The 18,454-nt window shown below is 37.1% G+C and overlaps 1 protein-coding gene across 1 annotated transcript; it reads right to left on the bottom strand.

Annotated features, from left to right (window-relative positions):
• Nucleotides 1-1,729: 1,729 nt before the first annotated feature.
• LOC121386271 (porphobilinogen deaminase-like) lies at nt 1,730-16,649 on the bottom strand. Its single transcript, XM_041517114.1, has 11 exons — nt 16,566-16,649; nt 14,494-14,566; nt 14,060-14,109; nt 10,706-10,839; nt 9,521-9,583; nt 8,284-8,392; nt 7,719-7,832; nt 6,519-6,677; nt 5,072-5,125; nt 3,516-3,608; nt 1,730-3,158 (listed from the first exon to the last, which is right to left on the bottom strand). The coding sequence occupies exons 1-11, from the start codon at nt 16,608-16,610 to the stop codon at nt 2,919-2,921; spliced, it is 1,134 nt and encodes a 377-aa protein (XP_041373048.1). The 5' UTR covers nt 16,611-16,649; the 3' UTR covers nt 1,730-2,918.
• Between the last annotated feature and the right edge of the window lie 1,805 nt (nt 16,650-18,454).

Here is an 18,454-nt window from a genome sequence, read left to right as displayed (position 1 = left end):
AGAGCGAGTTCTTAAGAGCTCAGTGGGTAGGTGTGTAAGGCCACTACCTCCCTCTTCTACTCCATCACACAACAACTAGCCAACTAACCCACCGTCCTGGTGTGTCCCAGGGACAGCGTGCTTGAACCTTATTGGATATAAGCCCGGAAATAAGTTGGAACTGAATGTTGCTTTTCAACACGTTTTCACACCGTCCTCGGGGGGCGTCGTGGTTGACCATTGGTCTACAGGCTGGTAAGTACTGGGCTTCAGATCCTGTCGAGGCATGGGATTTTTAATCCAAATACCCGACATCCAAACCCTGAGTGAGTGCTCCGCAAGGGGGCATGCTTCAATGGGTAGGTGTAAACCACTGCCCGACCATTGATCCATAACTGGTTCAACAAAGGCCATGGTTTGTGCTATCCTGCCTGTGGGAAAGCGCAAATAAACCCCCCAACAGATCCCTTGCTGCTATCGGAAGAGTAGCCCCGTAGTGGCGACAGTGGGTTTCCTCTCAAAATCTGTGTGGTCCTAACCATATGTCTGATCGGACCATATCACCGTAATAAAATGTGTTAGTGCGTCGTTTAATTAACATTTCTTTCTTTCTTTCCAAACATTTTTATACACAGCATTATCCGTCCTAGAAAAATCGCTATAAAACTCTTTTCAACTCGTGTTCGACGCACATATTATTTCTCCAACAAACTAAAAGTATATCCAATAGTTATTTTATTTCTTTATTTTTAAAAGACTTGATGATATAAAAACTCCTAACAAGATTACTTTCAACAACTTTGTTAAAACTACTACCTAGCTTTAAGCCAACAATACAAACAAACTACTACTATTTACTGTTAATTATACCACTCCATTCTTCCACTATGAAATATCTACATGTATTTTAATATTACAATATCTACGTGTATTTTAATATTACCACAGAAATACAATACATTTTATATTCATACCTTTCAGAAAAAAAGTTTTATAAAAGTAATGTTAAAAATATTCATCTCTCTATCGAGTTCTTGGCTCGAGCTGTGTTTCATCACCAACTACTGTGTACAAAAAAAAAACTAAACCCCCTCCAACCTTCACCAAACACCAACCCTTGGTTTCTACAAACTATAATAATATATTGCACCAAGAACCATAAAATTATTTGTACATCACGGTATGAGTGATCAGCTAAATACATACATTTTAATTTTTTTGATTTGATTTGATTTCTTTCTCTTTTTTTTTTCAAAACACAAAATTGGTCGTGTAAAGGACAAAAAGCAGACCAGGCTAACCTACTGAATGCTCAGATCTGTCTACAAAAACCTAAGTGATAAAATAAATGCGAGAAAAATGCAAGAGTTTCTGCCAGAGGGTAAAACAGGTATGGCGCCATACCCAATTTAGTTTTTAAAGTCAACCTTTTGACAAAATTAATTACTCTTATCACTACTGTATCATTTTCGTGACCCTAACCCGAAACTTAACCCATTTTCTTTCTGGGGGGAGGTCCTACATACCTCTGTTGACTGTGGATGCATTCAATTCCATTGCACCACACCCAAAAATTTCTTTCTGGCAGAAACACTAATATCAAAAGGGTAAGTCAAGTTTGCCGAAGAGGGACAGAGATCTGGGGTGTGTGTGTGTATGTATGGATTCAATGGTGATCAGAGGCATGCTACCATAAATTTTTGAAATGATGATGCTCAGAGGGCAATTTAGTTTTGTATATCATGGATGAAATTTTAAAAAAAGTCATTAAAAAGAAACTTCAAATGGGTGGGGGTGGGAACACCCTATGATCCCTTTGGATACACCAATGTATTAGATATTAATTAAACAAGATGCGCTCTAATTGACTGCTAGCTTAAAATCACAAAATTGCAAAATTACAGTGTTTGTCTATTTTATATTATCACCTAAAAAACCACAGTTCATTACCATTTTGACACAGATTTTTATTTTATTTTTTGTTCAATTCCTGTACCCTAACATTGGACGCCTATAAACTAATAATATATTTTTTTAACACTCATACTGCAATTCAAGCTCATTTGTTCCTTGAACAAACGAGTAACAAAATATAATCGTTATCTTCCTGTAGCACTGACTTGTCGCATACGATCAAATCATACTGTGACAACACCTAAATCGGAACGACTTTAGCCTTACATACGTTCCGATTTTTGTAGGGCCGACAATTCGGTGCGACTAATTATATAACGAGAACGCCATTTAAGGAATTGCTTCATCGTTACTTAACAACATGCAGCCTGTCTTGGTTATTTTACACATTATGGAAGCATTTTCTTTTCTTTCTATCAAGTTGCATGACAACCAGGAATACATTGATTATAGCTATGAGTTAGTCACACCTGTCATACAATGGCTGCATAGAACAGCACCAGTGGTTACATACACATAATAAACAATCTGGAAAAATACACACACGTCTGTAGGTCAGTGTCCTCCAACTCTGTTGTTTATATGTGAAAACAGGACTAGAGTGTACTTGGTGAAAAATTTTTTGTCAATTTCCAATGATTAGGAACCAATTTAACAAAACATCGTATGTTTATGTTTTCAACTTTCAGTTAAACTTGTTGTATGTTTACATGTGTTTGGCGTCTATTTTCATGCAGAAAATTACACCATGACAGAAGATGGAGCTATTTAAGTACGATAGATGAAATGTGTACTGTTACTAGTAATACAAACTGCGGTTCATTCGTAGATTTATGTTTGCCTGCAAAACTAGGTCTACAATGTTTTGTGAAACTGGTCCCAGGGGCAACAAGTCACTAAAATCTTGCAACTCTGCGATCTCTTTGCAAAGTGATCAGCACTGTTGTCAATACAAATTTCACTGGCAGTTTAGGGTTAGAGAACACTCGACCCAGAGCCAACTGGAGTGGAGACGACGGCAGACTTTACGAGACGACAGCTTGCTGCAGGGTGGGACTGGCCTCTTTCCGGGCTCGCTTTCTCGCATGTTCCTCCAAGATCTCTTCCTCGGCTTTCCGCTTCGCTGCCCGCAGAATGGAGTCTGCTCCCTTGTTGACCATAGTCTCGGCTATCTCGGTGCCCAGTTTCTCAGCTGCAACAAATTTAGCAGGATCCTGGTCCAAGCATCCGACAATAGACGCGTACAGCTGGTTGCCGTTATGAAGCTGAAATTAACGGTTGAAGAGAGGTTACTGAATAAGTTATCTACTGTAAATCTAGAAAGTGTTTTACAAGAAACATCTCATTTAATTTCAACTTATTTTCGTTCTTATATCCCAAGTAAGGTTCAAGCACACCATTTTGGGCACACACCTCACCTAATTATTACGATTAAATGTGTATTATTACATGTAAAATTAAGATTTTTTTAATAACTGAAAATGGACATTGGCGAAATGTTACGAAATGTACAAATAATTTTTGACTTCGCCTATTTTTTATCAAACTTCTCCCCTTTCTCCTGGTAAGGAAAAAGTCACTTCTACTTTTTCAGTTCTAGATTAGGACCTGGATGTACCCACCTTGCCACCCGAAGCCTTGGAGAATATTACGTGTGAAGATTCTTCAACCGCTTCACGTCCGTCCACACTGAACACACCTCCACGCATGGTCAGCTGAAGAAATAAAAACACTTTTTATAAGACGAATCTGGCCTTTCAGTCACCAACATTTTCACAAGTAAACAAACTGTAACTTTACATTTGTAGTCATGTCTTTACATTTTTATGTCGTTACTTAATATGGACTATCAAGTTCCGCCTAAGATTAACTGAATTCGTAGGTGAAATGTTTATGAATCATTGTAGAATAAAGAAACTGTAGTTTACAAAGTTAATGTTTTATTACTGTAATTAAATGGGCAAGAAAAAGAATCAATCATTGTTGTGAGGTGTAAATACACCTCACAGTGTCGGATCCAGAAAATCCATTTAGAGGGGCCCTAATGACATGAGGCGGAATGCCAAGGGAACTCTGGGGGAGGTTTGTAAAAAAAAAAAAAAAATTAATATATAATAAAATTATAAATGTTGCAAAATTTAGGGGGGGACCCAGGCCCCTGCCCCCGCCCACTTAGATCCGCCTATACCCCACAATGGTGATAAGATTCTATTAGTATAACACATCCGCTTACATAAAAGTACAGGTGGTTTTCCAGCGCTCTAACTAGCAATAAACAAAAAAACCTGCCCCCTCCCACCCACCCCCCCACTGTTTAATTCCAAGATTATCTAACCTAAGTTCTTCCCCACTTATTTTAAAGCAATTCACCAATAATATACAACTTTCATTTAAGTGATTGCATGTAGACCCCCCCCCCCCCCCCCCCACACACACACATAATCCATCATTTTGCCAAAATGCCTATTGCTAAATTTACTGGAAATATTCTAACGTTATAGAGATTCATTTCTTCAAGATATAATAACATGGCACTTTTTGAGGTGACAGAGTTAGTTTGTTTTGTTTAAAGACACCACTAGAGCTTAATCACTGGCCAATGCATGTCAAACATTTGGTAATTCTGACATAGTCTTAGAAAGGAAATATGGATTCTAGATTATGGTAGCCCCACTCCCATGGCCAGTGATATTCAATGTTGGGCTAGTAAATAACTACTATTGTCATGCCCGACAGCTTGTGAAAAAACCCCAGTCAAATGTTGCAGTTAAGTCTATTTTGTAAATATAAATATCCTTTCCCACCCCAACCTTCAATAACAGTGTTTTTAAGCTCCATCACCCTCTTGGAGATTTATCTGATTATTACTATTATTTAGTAAAATTGTATTAACATAAAGTAAAGTAGGGCTAGTGAACTTTAATCGTGGCTAGTACATTTTTGAAATCGATCCCATGGCTAGTCAATTTTATAAAAAATTTAAAAGCCCTGGGAAACCTGTTACATTTTTTTCATTAGTAGCAAATGATCTTTTATATGCACCATCCCACAGCCTTTCATATACCAGTCATGGTGCACTGGCTGGAACGAGAAATAGCCCAATGACTGCGTATCAAGTGAGCACTTTACCACTGAGCTGAGATGACACAGAGTGTGAAAATGAGAAGGATATATGTACCTTGTTATCAGTGATCTGTGTGTCCACGGCTACCGGAACACTGCATCCACCCTCCTGTAATTATAGCAAATTGTTATTAAAAATATATGTGTGTGTGTGAGAGAGAGAGAGAGAGAGAGAGAGAGAGAGAGAGAGAGAGAGAGAGAGAGAGAGAGAGAGAGAGAGAGAGAGAGAGAGAGAGAGAGAGCGCGAGAGAGAATGGAGATGGGGGAGATAGACAGAGAGAGGGGGAGAAAGAGAGAATACAGGAGGGGGAAAAGGAGAGAGAGAGAGAGAGAGAGAGAGAGAGAGAGAGAGAGAGAGAGAGAGAGAGAGAGTGACAATGAAGAGGGAGTGATGGAGGAGTGGGAGAGAAAGTCTACAGTCAACAGTTTTGTTTAAACGACACCACTAGAGCACATTAGTTGCAAGTGATCTCTTATATGCATTTTCCCACAGATAGGACACCACCTACCACAGCCTTTTATATACCAGTCGTGGTGCACTGGTTGGGACAGGGAAAAACACAACCAGAGATTAGGTCCACTGAGGTGATTTGATCCTACGATATCAAGCACCTCAGGTTAATAAAAGTGGGCCTTAATATGTGAGTTTCAAGTACTTGCCAGCTGTTTGAGAGTTAATATATGAGTTTCAAGTGCTTGCCAGCTGTTTGAGAGTTAATGTGTGAGTTTCAAGTGCTTACCAGCTGTTTGAGAGCTAATGTACGAGTTTCAATTGCCTACCAGCTGTTTGAGAACTAATGTGTGAGTTTTAAATGCTGTGAGTTTCAAGTTCTTACCAGCTGTTTGAGAGCTAATGTTTGAGTTTCAAGTGCTTACCAGCTGTTTGCGAGCTAATATGTGAGTTTTAAATGCCTACCAGCTGTTTGCGAGCTAATGTGTGAGTTTCAAGTGCTTACCAGCTGTCTGCGAGCTGATGTGAGTTTCAAGTGCTTACCAGCTGTTTAAGAGCTAATGCGCGAGTTCCAAGTGCTTACCAGCTGTTTGAAAGCTAATGTGAGAGTTTCAAGTGCTTACCAGCTGTCTGCAAGCTAATGTGAGTTTCAAGTGCTTACCAGCTGTTTGCGAGCTAATGTGCGAGTTTCAAGTGCTTACCAGCTGTTTGAGAACTAAAATGTGTTTTAAATGCTTACCAGCTGTTTGAGTTAAAGTGTGAGTTTTAAATGCTTACCAGCTGTTTGAGTTAAAGTGTGAGTTTTAAATGCTTACCAGCTGTTTGAGAGTTAAAGTGTGAGTTTTAAATGCTTACCAGCTGTTTGAGTTAAAGTGTGAGTTTCAAATGCTTACCAGCTGTTTGAGAGTTAAAGTGTGAGTTTTAAATGCTTACCAGCTGTTTGAGAGTTAAAGTGTGAGTTTTAAATGCTTACCAGCTGTTTAAGAGCTAATGTGTGTTTTAAATGGCTACCAGCTGTTTGCGAGTTAATGTGTGAGTTTTAAGTGCTTACCAGATGCTTGAGGAAGGCTCTCTCTGCTATACATCTGATGGCCGTGTCTGGGTCATGAATTTCGTTCAACATGTTGATTATTTCCAAGTCTCCCGCTCGACACTCAACGGCCATCGCTCCCTGACTTACAGCATACATACAGTCCTCTGGAGACAAGACCTACAAATATATCTCACACGTTACATTTACATAGTCCTCTGGAGACAAGACCTACAAATATATCTCACACGTTACATTTACATAGTCCTCTGGAGACAAGACCTACAAATATATCTCACGTTACATTTACATAGTCCTCTGGAGACAAGACCTACAAATATATCTCACGTTACATTTACATAGTCCTCTGGAGACAAGACCTACAAATATATCTCACGTTACATTTACATAGTCCTCTGGAGAGAAGACCTACAAATATATCTCACACGTTACATTTACATAGTCCTCTGGAGACAAGACCTACAAATATATCTCACACGTTACATTTACATAGTCCTCTGGAGACAAGACCTACAAATATATCTCACACGTTACATTTACATAGTCCTCTGGAGACAAGACCTACAAATATATCGCACGTCACATTTACATAGTCCTCTGGAGACAAGACCTACAAATATATCTCACGTTACATTGACATAAAGTCCTCTGGAGACAAGACCTACAAATATATCTCATGTCACATTGACATAAAGTCCTCTGGAGACAAGATCTACAAATACATCTCACGTTACATGTACATACAGTCCTCTGGATACAAGACCTACAAATATATCTCACGTTACATTTACATAAAGTCCTCTGGAGACAAGACCTGGTGCTTATAAAATTTTTAGAGTCTAGACTCGAGACTGTAATAGAGTCTGAGATACTAATGTCATGACAACGCCATACAAATTGTATGCATGTAACATCATTAGAGACTGAGTCTGGACTCGAAACGTTTTATAAGCACGGGACCAGGTGCTTATAAAAGTTTTGGCGTCTAGATTCAAGACTCTAATAGAGTCTGAGATACTAATGTCACGACAACGCCATACAAGTTGCATGCGTGTGATATCATTTGAGATTGAGTCTGGACTCTATAAAAGTTTTATAAGCCAGGTGTTGCCCGAGGACTGACTTCAAACTTAACTGAACATAAAATACATTTTTAAAATGCAAGAGAATGAAACGTGACAAACTGGCTTAAATTCTTACTTCTGAAATGCGCTCGGACCACGACATTCTGTGTAGCCCAGCCTCTGCCAAGATTATTGCATCGTATCTTCCCTCCGAGTCCAACTTGCGGAACCGTGTGTTCAGATTTCCACGCTGGTAGTCCGTTAAGGAAACCTCTACTCACAAGCGAACACTGTGCAGATCACTAACTTTACAAGTATAGTACTGTACTATACTTGATTTAACAATAAGGAAGAAGAAGAAAACGTTTTATTTAACGACGCACTCAACACATTTTATTTACGGTTATATGGCGTCAGACATATGGTTAAGGACCATACAGATATTGAGAGAGGAAAACTGCTGTCGCCACTTCATGGGCTACTCTTTTTCAATTAGCAGCAAGGGATCTTTTATATGCACCATCCCATAGACAGGATAGCACATACCACGGCCGTTGATGTACTGACGGGGATTAATCCCAGACCGACCACACATGAAGCGAGCGCTTTGTCACTGGGCTACGTCTCGTCCCTATATTTAGAAGAGTAATGTGTTGGGTTTTAAAAACAATTATCATTAAAATTGATCAAAAGAAAGATACAATATCATCGATGACCAGCTTGGGATATCGTCTCCGAATCTGTGCACATCTGCGTAGCGAGCTTGTTCCGATAACACTGCAAAATAAAGATAAAATACCAACAGTTAAACTGTTACTCAATAAATATATTAACACTGGAAACTGAAAATATATTATGACACTACCATTAACAGTCATTAAATGCATCCAATGACTGCAATGAGCAAGACCAGTAGATTTTCTTTTTATTGTGATGGTTTCTGATACGCCGAGGATTTACTGTTCCATCCACTGAAGCAACAGCAATCTGATTAAAATTAGCTCTACTGGATCTACCAGTAGATCTAACAGCATTGCGTGGACTCCGATGTCCAGGTGACATTTCATCTATAAATAACAATTTAAATATCGACCAATTACACTTCGCCTTTTATAGTGTTATTCAAGAGCATACAGATTCTAAAAATATTGGGCGAGACTATTTATGCAATAGGCGAACTTGTTGGTCTATTTCAACATTGAAAAAACAGGGGGAAAAGTGCAGTAATAAACTCTGGATTATATACTGGTATAAACAGATTTTATGGCTATACCATCCCAATTTTTTTTTTTGGTCTTGAAACAAATTTTATATAAAATTTTATATTGCAATTAATTTCCGGAATACTTTGTAATTCACCTGAATCATTTCGTATACCCTCGGCATAATCCCGAATGTTTTCAAATTCTTTTCAAATTACTGGCATGATTTTGCAAGTAACATTTTGATTGGTTGAATGAAAGTCAACTGGACATAAGCTCCAACGGGCTGCTGTTAGATCCACATGTAATAGTGGAGCTAACTTTAATTAGATTGAAGCAACAGTATTAACTTTTGCTTTTAGCTCAGTGTTAAAGTTTCGCATCTATCGCCTTTCCCCACAACTTTTAAGTCTAACATCGGTGAAATTTGGTGGTGACGTAGCGTGTGGGCAGAATGTAGCCCAGTGGTAAAGCACTTGTTTGATACACGGACAGTCTAGGATTGATCTCTGTCAGTGTATCTCTGTCCCCAGGGCTGTGAAGCTTTTATTTTATTTAGAAGTAATTTCATACGTGTTTTGAGAAAATAACTGGGTTTCTGCAAAGTTTTTTGAAGTTTAATAGACAATTTGAAAAAAGACCCAGAGCCAGTCTTGACAGTTTGTGAGAAAAGGAGCTAGATGCAAACCTTTACCTCCCGTCAGAAAATTTGCAGAGACAAAACTGCAATGTTTACACCTGCAATGTTTCACCTTCATTTTTCGGATGCATCACAACAGCATCGCATGGGCTGTCTCGTCTGAAAGAAAGGAATGTTTGATTAATGACCAACCGGCAAATTGTAAACAAATGTTAGTAGGTCTCTTAAAATCTAGCAACTGTAACAAAAAAGGAAATGTTTTATTTAACGACGCACTCAGCACATTTTATTTATTGTTATATGGCGTCAGATATATGGTTAAGGACCACACAGATATTGAGGGAGGAAACCTGCTGTCGCCACTTCATGGGCTACTCTTTTCAATTAGCAGCAAGGGATCTTTTATATGCACCATCCCATAGACAGGATAGCATATACCACGGCCTTCGATGTACCAGTCATGGTGCACTGTCTGAGCGAGAAATAGCCCAATGAGCCCACAGACAGGGATCGATCCTAAAAAGACTGCACATCATTCAACCCCTTTCAAGCTATATTTTTGTATTATGTTTTTAGTCAAAAGCGGTATAGAAACTATTAGTATTATTGTGTAGAACATACTACCAGATGTCGGATAATAGCAGGTGCCCGAAAGCATCTTGGGAATGGCACAGCCAGCCAAACATGTTATGTGTCTTCAAATTTTAAATAAAATACTTTGATTATATTTTAGTCTGTAGCAAAACAACATAACATTTTTGTACCTTTTCCCGTAAAAATAAATGCCAATTTATTTGTGACGTGAATATCTACATCAGTGAGCTGCCATTTATGTCCATTATTCCCGATAACAGCATTTTGCTGATCAGATTTTTTTTTTTAAATAATGAACTATGATTCATATCCCAATATTTGGTGATTTTCGTTGTTGGTAAAAACTTTCACATTTATTATCAAATTAGCTGTCACAATCAGCTATTGATCCCTGAAAATGACAGTGACATGCCGCCATTGTTGTCAAGCGAAAATACTTGCCAACAACACACTCAAAAGTCCAAGGTATTTTCCACTGAAAAACTAAAAACAAAAGCTACCATGCTGTGAAATAATCTGTTTCTTGTATTATATTTATATAATCTGTTTCTTGTATTATATTTATATAATCTGTTTCTTGTATTATATTTTTGAAGGTTAAAGATAATTGGGCGAAATCTTTTGCTTACCCAGAGCTAGCCCTGCTAAGTAATACAAACTCTATACGTGGTGATATGTCAGTCTTACTTGTAAACACAGCCGATGGCCAGTCCATCGGGAAGTGCTGTTGGTAAATCTTTCAACGAGTGAACCACAAAGTCAACACTTTTGTCAACCAACGCCACCTCCAACTCTTTCGTGAACAGCGACTTCTCTCCGATCTGTGAAAAATAGATTTACTTGTGTAAGTATACAGTCCATTACCTGGGTTGGATGTAGCCCAGTGCTAAAGTGCAGTTGGCCTAGGATCAAAGTTTGTTTTGTTTAACAACACTACTAGAGCAGTGCACAACGAGTAATCATTTAATTTCCTCCTGAAGTGATGTCATAGCTCCATTTTTGCTGCCCATATTCACGGATGCCCCACCAGTACAAACGGTTAAAAGTTTGTTTTGTTTAACAACACTACTGGAGCAGTGCACAAAGTAATCATTTAATTCCTGTTCATAGCTCCATTTTTGCTGCCCATATTCACGGATGCCCCACCAGTACAAACGGTTAAAAGTTTGTTTTGTTTAACAACACTACTGGAGCAGTGCACAACGAGTAATCATTTAATTTCCTCCTGAAAGTGATGTCATAGCTCCATTTTTGCTGCCCATATTCACGGATGCCCCACCAGTACAAACGGTTAAAAGTTTGTTTTGTTTAACAACACTACTGGAGCAGTGCATATTCACGGATGCCCCACCAGCACAAATGGTTAAAAGTTTGTTTTGTTTAACAAGTACTGGAGCAGTGTTTACCAGCACAAAACTACTGGAGCAGTGCATATTCACGGATGCCCCACCAGCACAAACGGTTAAAAGTTTGTTTTGTTTAACAACACTACTGGAGCAGTGCATATTCACGGATGCCCCCCACTAGGACAAACGGTTAAAAGTTTGTTTTGTTTAATGACACCACTAGACCACATTGATTAATTAATCATCACCTATCGGATGTCAAACGTTTGGTCATTCTGACTCATATTTATCAGAGGAAACCCGTTACATTTTTCCATTAGCAGCAAGGGATATGTTATATGCACTTTCTCACAGACAGGATAGCACGTACCACAGCCTTTGACAAGTTGTGGTGCACTGGTTGATCTAGGATCAATCTTGGTTGGTGAGCCCATTGGACTATTTCTCGATTTAGCCAGTGGACCATGACTGGTATATCAAAGGCAGAGGTATGTGCTACTTTGTCTGTGGAATGGAGCATATAAAAGATCCCTTTTCACTAATGGAAAAATGTAGCAGGTTTTCTCTCTAAGACTATATTGTCAAAATTACCAAATGTTTGACATCCAATAGTCAATGATTAATTGTTCAATGTACTCTAGTGGTGTTGGTAAACAAAACAAAATGTAAATAAAGCTACCTATTTTCATATAAAGGCTAACAGATATATTCCCATGAAACTGAAACTGGTTATCAAATCCATTTTCGTTTTGCCGCCAATTTCGTCTTTTTTTTTCAGAGAATACAAAAAATATTTTTTCAATATGTGACATATCAAAGAATTAAAACTGCAAAGACAGAATATAACAAGTAAAGTAATTTTGAGAAAATACCTCTGTTCGTTCTGTTTTCTTCCTTTCGGTCTAATTGATGGAAAGAAAAAAAATAATGTGTGGGTTGTATTTTTTTTTTTCTTGTGGGACTTTAAACTTTAATTGTACCTTGAAATTCAGAGAATCCATAAAGATATTGATAATGACTGGTGTAACATGCACATTACCTAGGTCAAGGTCATTCATGGAGTTCAGTTTAAAGGGACATTCCTGAGTTTGTTGCATTGTAAGATTAATCAAATATTTCTACAATTAAACTTACATATTAAATATATTTTCTTGTTTAGAATATCAGTGTCTGTATATTTAATGTGTTTCTGGTCGTCTTAATATTTGTAAGAAGCCCAAACTGGATTTTGTCTTCAAATGATTTCGTATGTACAAAAATATATATTTTAGGAAATAAAATGAAATTTAACCTAGTACAAATATTAGAATGATCAGAAACACTTTTAATATACAGCCACTAATAATTATATTATGCAGAAAAATATATTTGATATGTAATTACAATCATTAAAAACGTCTCTGTTAGTCGATAACATCTTAAAAATTGCAGCAAACTCAGGAATGTCCCTTTAAAGATTAGACATTAAACAATATACCATCAAATTATTACTCCACCTACTTTTTATATTTAAAATTGAACTCTGATAGCCACATTTGTGTACATTACCGTACAACATTTTCAACCAGTTAAAATGTACGAGTTTCATGCACTCTTATATAATATTATAAACTGATGGTATATTCTGTAATGTGATAACATGGTTAATTACTCAGTTTTCCGTGCATTACAGCTGGACGGTATTAAAATTTCAGATTCGTTATCCGTATCGGTATTTTCGAGTTGATTTACCTTGGTATCGGTATGATATTCAGTACTGATACAATACCAATACCGAGCAGTATTTTTGGTATACTCAGCTTTAAATGAATGTCCTATTTAAGTCCCACCTGCAAATTTCATCTAAACAAAATTAAATTCAATACACAAGGCCATCATCTCTCTAATCTTTTCAGCTCCATCTCACAGACAGGATAGTACATACCACAGCCTTTGATATACCAGTCATGGTGCACTGACTGGAAAGAAAAATAACCCAATGGGATGATAGTAAGAGGTCTGCTGTTTAATATTTTTGTCAAAGCACCTAGGGCTTGAACTTAACAATGGCAATTGATGTTGCCAAGATATAAATTGCAGTCAGTAAAACTCCTCAATGACATCAAAATGAATATATTAGTGATTCCAATAGAAATTTGGCAAGGCATGGTTGGTAGACCAAACACTTTTGAGACATTTTCAGGGCACTTGTTTTTCATTAAAAATACACAAAAATTAATTGAAATAAACATTAATGTAATTTATGTGCTTGCTTTAATAAATGAATGGCAAAAGATATAAAAGGTATATTTTAGTAATTAATAATACATTTTTATATATATGGTGTACATTATCTGCCACTATTTGACATTTGTACAATGAAATATGTCTACATGCAACAAAATAACCTTTCAGTCATATTTATTTGCTGTAAAAGTAACTTAAAAAACAATTTACAACAGGCAGGCTCAAAATTGTCGTCGGTGTGCCATTTCACCTACGGCAAATAAAAAAAAAAGTATATGCTGTTGGTGACAAAATTCTTAAGTTCAAGCCCTGGATACCTGCAAATCTGAAATTCCACACGGTTATCTCCGAAGCTCGGCAACAACGTCATGCTTCAATGCATTCACCAAGATCTCAACAAACAAAAAAAACGATCTCAACTGTTCTCAATGGCTGGCTGTAGTGTTAATGTTATTATGATAAATCTTACCTTAGACAGAGCAGAATCTAAAATACGGTCTCCAGTTGTTGTCATGGTCACTAAAAATAATTTTAAAATGGATAAACATTTGTAATGTGCTTGTATTTACATGTATGAATATGTAGAATAATAATAATATCTCAAATCCTTTTAATCTGGAACAATCTTAATGGCATGTCCATAATTATTACAATTTAATAAAGCCTTCACAAACAAATTTTGCTATTTTTACACCAGATTCCAAAACTGAATTGAGCAAAAATAGTTTTAAAACCAGTATTCCATTTGTACAGCACAACTGGATAGACGTTTTTCACACATTGTCGGATTTCATATCTTAATCTTATGGTTCGGACCCAAATTCTGGGGTTTGCAAAAGCATGGAATCGTGTAACATTGGCAGCCTGATATGTAACCATAGAAAATTATAAATCTGTTCTTACCAACTTCAAACTTAAAGTCGGGATGGAGTTCCTTCAACTTGCTGATCACTTTGTTTGTCTGGATCAAAGCCAGCTGTTAAAACAGAACAATTAAGATTACAGAACTATCAGTCAAAAATTAAAGAAATTTATGTAACATGTTGAATATTCTGTGTAAAATAACAAAAAAATACTATTTTTGTATGCAGTTTTACTAAGTTTAGAAAACAATCGGCTCAGAAACAAAATAACGTCCATAGTACAGCCCTCTCATATGCAACCATTTTTTTTTCATTTGGCAACTAAAAATTTCATACTATATAAATATAAAAATAGGTGCCATCTAGCTCCTAAGGTTGACGACAGTCACTTTTTGCACCCTTGTTTTGGCTTCGTACACAAATATAGCATTGAAATCACTTGAAATCAGGCAAAAAACAAATTCAAAATCTTGATTAATTAGCGATATTTCTAGTCTATTAAAAATTTATTAGCAACTATGGTTTAATTTTCTAAAACTTGCATAGCGAATTGTGATGCGATACTGAACAAAATGTTCCCTAAAAATATTGTATCCTTAAACAGTACACTTTTTTAAGCACATCATTTTCTTCAAAAACATTTACCAGAATTTAATTTTGGATATCAGACTTCAATAACCCAGTATCCCACCGGGATACCATATAATGTTGTTGGGTTTTTAATCCTGCATTTTTATTTTTCGCTGTAACAATGAAATTCGTCATTTACTGGTTAAGTTAAGTAACAGTATTGTACCCAGTCTAATGATATGCTGTAACAATATCTCCCCCAACTCGTACCCAGTCTAATGCTACACTGGAGCAATAACGGTGTAGCAATAGACTGGGAACCGCTAAGTCACTACTGTTTTTGTTGGATGTTTCCTCCCTTCAAATTTTATTTGAGATATTGATTCCACATCTGTGAAAAATTGATACAGGTAGGTTTATCATTAGTAATATCAGAAACACTGATAGATTACTGCTAAACATTAATTTATGTCAGTATTACACAAAATAGATGCAGCAAATCTTTTTGTTGATTCCGTTTGATTGCAAATTCCACTATTTCAATTGTGGCGTAGCAACAGACTGGGAATAAGAACAATGTCATGTACCCAATGTATGGTTATTGTTAGGAGATGCAAAGTCACATCACTGGATTACTGATGTCATTCAAATTCAAAATTAGCTATATTATAATATTACAATGTTTCGCCACATTAAAATAAAAACTGGTGACCAGTCTGGTCTACTAACCTTGACCCCTGTCAAAATTCTATAACAAGCAGACAACGATGTTTACAAGTTGGTACGTTTTTAATAAAATCTTATTTTCTATAATTCTGGACAAAACCTTAAGTTTAATTTTTAAAAGATGAAAGAAATAAAAAGTACCTTTTGTCAAATGTATCATATCAAAAAATTAGTGTTGGATATGTTATATTTATTGTGTACTAAGCCAACACAAGGGTGCGAAAAGTGACTGTTGTTGACTGTAGATAAAAAAAGTTAAGAGGGCTGTAGTATATAAAAAAAAGGTGTTCCCTCTGGGAAGGATTATAATACATCAAGGATCCATGCTACTAATGTTATTTTAAGCCAAAATAAATCATCTATTTAACTATTTGTTTACAGCACCTGACAGTGATAGTCTGTGACTCACTAATATTTACTAATAATATAATTTTTTGCTAAATCATGCCAGGAGTTATTTCGCCACAACAGAAATGTTTCGTCTTTTGGCGGTTTAGGGAATATATATTTTAAAAGTTCTTCTATGAAAGGTATTCCATCACTACATCATTCTTATTATATAATTATTCAACCAATATTAGCTACAGAAGAGCTAAACATATCAACAAGATGTTGACCCTAGTAAAGCCTAAAGGCCTTGGCCCCAAAAGCAAAACAACCAAATGCTAACGCAGAACCCTTCATGTTTTACTAAGTTTTAGTGGCAACAAAACAAATTGTCAAACACATCATCACATGGTCGATATCATGATCCCTTCCGTATCCCTGCAGTTACACTAATAAACGTCAAAACAACCCGCTAACGCGTTATTTTACCTGACTTTTCCTCGACCCCACTTTCATCGTCTTCCTGTCCGACATGTTTGACCTACCGACATCAAACCGGGAATTGTGGGTAGTATCACTGCGATATGACACGTTCGCCTACTGCCTCGGCTCTGGCACAGGAGTGGCTAGGTACACGGAAGTCGTGTTCAATATTCGGGTAATGAGGGGTGGCTAAAAACACGGAAAACAAATACGATTAGCTGCCACGCGTCAGTTGGCGAGCCTATGTAGAGCGCTTTTTTTTTTTTTTTTTTATTGACGCTAAATAAATATTTGACTGATATTACTGAAGCTTTTAGCACAAGGGAATACTTACTGATTACAGACACCACACATGCACCCGGTGCGACGATTTACCAATACTACCCAATACTTACCCAATACTACCCAATACTTACCCGATACTTACCCGATACTACCCAATACTACTCAATACTTACCCAATACTTACCCAATACCACTACTAACTACTAAAAAAATATATATATATAATTCTAATCTTGATGATATGGACAATTTTTATCACATTACTGTGATCAGAAAACATACATTTTTGAAGCGTCTGCCAAATCAGGTACAAGACCTTTAGTCATTAGATATTATATATTTACATTACCAGTTTATTAGATGCAGTTTTTGAGCGGGCAAGTCTAAAAATATTTTTTAAAGATATTCTAACAAATTTAAAACTTTGACGAAAAAATAGAAATTACTTGTGATTGTGCTCAAAATCCACACCCCTCTTGTTATGTTCCCAAGACGCAAAGTGGGAGTGCGTTTTAAGCAAACATTCGATAAATAGTACGTGAATTATTCAAATATGAATATGATTGTTGTTAATATCAATATGATCATTAAACACGTGTAACTAATATCCAGGTTTAGGGGTTCTTGCGTGATGATATAATAGTTAGTAGGCCCTAGTGGTATTGGGTAAGTATTGGGTAGTATTGGGTAAATCGTCGCACCCGTATCGGTTTCAAACCAGAGCGAGTTTAACGACTCAAAGGTTAGGTGTAAGGTCATGGGCGTACATGGGGGGGGGGGGGGGGGGTCGACGGGTTTGACCGAACCCCCCCCTGAAATCGCTTTTTTTTTTAGAATTTAATATATCTGACATTGATATCTGACATTATTATATTTACTCAACATAGAAATATATGCCCAATATCTCTGCAATCTATTTTGGAACCCCCCCCCCCTTTTCAAATCCTATGTATTGGAACCCCCCCTTTTCAAAATCCTATGTACGCCCATGAAGGTCACTACACCGACATCTCTCTCACTAATCTTGTTATATTACAACAACCAACCACTAACCCACTGTCCTGGACAGATTCCAGATAGCTGATATATGTGCCCAAGACAGCGTGTTTGAACTTTAATGAGATATAAGCACGAAAACAACAACAGATGAAAGCTCACCAGCTTTCTGCTTCTCGACCACAAATTACGGATTCCTCGATACCGGTGGCGGGTCCAGAAAATCCATTTAGGGGTGGGTGCAGTATAAACGTTCCCAATAAGATTCCACGGATTTTCCGACGTGAAAAAAAATATAACTATCGAAAAATTGGGAGGGGGTGCTGGCCCCCCTTAGATCTGCCACTGTATACGTATTATTTTCACTTATTGGCATATATTTGGCGCCCGTTCAATTGCTCAAATCACCTTAAAACCTTTTCGGCCGAGCAGTCAAACTTATTTTTGGGTTTAAACTCTTAGTCCGGACATGATGTTAGGTGCAGTTATTCTCCGTAGACTTAGGTTTTTCTAGTTAGATCCGAAGGAATCGAAATTCAGCCAATCAGAACACGGCCCATTTTCGGTGTCTACTAGTCGGTCCGCGCAGTCGCTGGACGCTACTAAATACTTAT

This window comes from Gigantopelta aegis, chromosome 12 (genome assembly GCF_016097555.1).
Source record: "Gigantopelta aegis isolate Gae_Host chromosome 12, Gae_host_genome, whole genome shotgun sequence".
NCBI lineage: Eukaryota > Metazoa > Mollusca > Gastropoda > Neomphalida > Peltospiridae > Gigantopelta > Gigantopelta aegis.
The sequence above is the reverse complement of the archived record's forward strand: the minus strand, read 5'-3'. Positions and strand labels throughout refer to the sequence as shown.

Bases quoted from the DNA above. Each gene is read 5' to 3' on its own strand.
- LOC121386271 (XM_041517114.1), bottom strand. From the start codon at position 16,610: ATGTCGGACAGGAAGACGATGAAAGTGGGGTCGAGGAAAAGTCAG. The intron at 3,609-5,071 runs GTACATATATCC...TTATTTCTTCAG, and splicing joins CACAGATCACTGATAACAAG to CTGACCATGCGTGGAGGTGT. The intron at 3,159-3,515 runs GTGGGTACATCC...CGTTAATTTCAG, and splicing joins CCAAGGCTTCGGGTGGCAAG to CTTCATAACGGCAACCAGCT.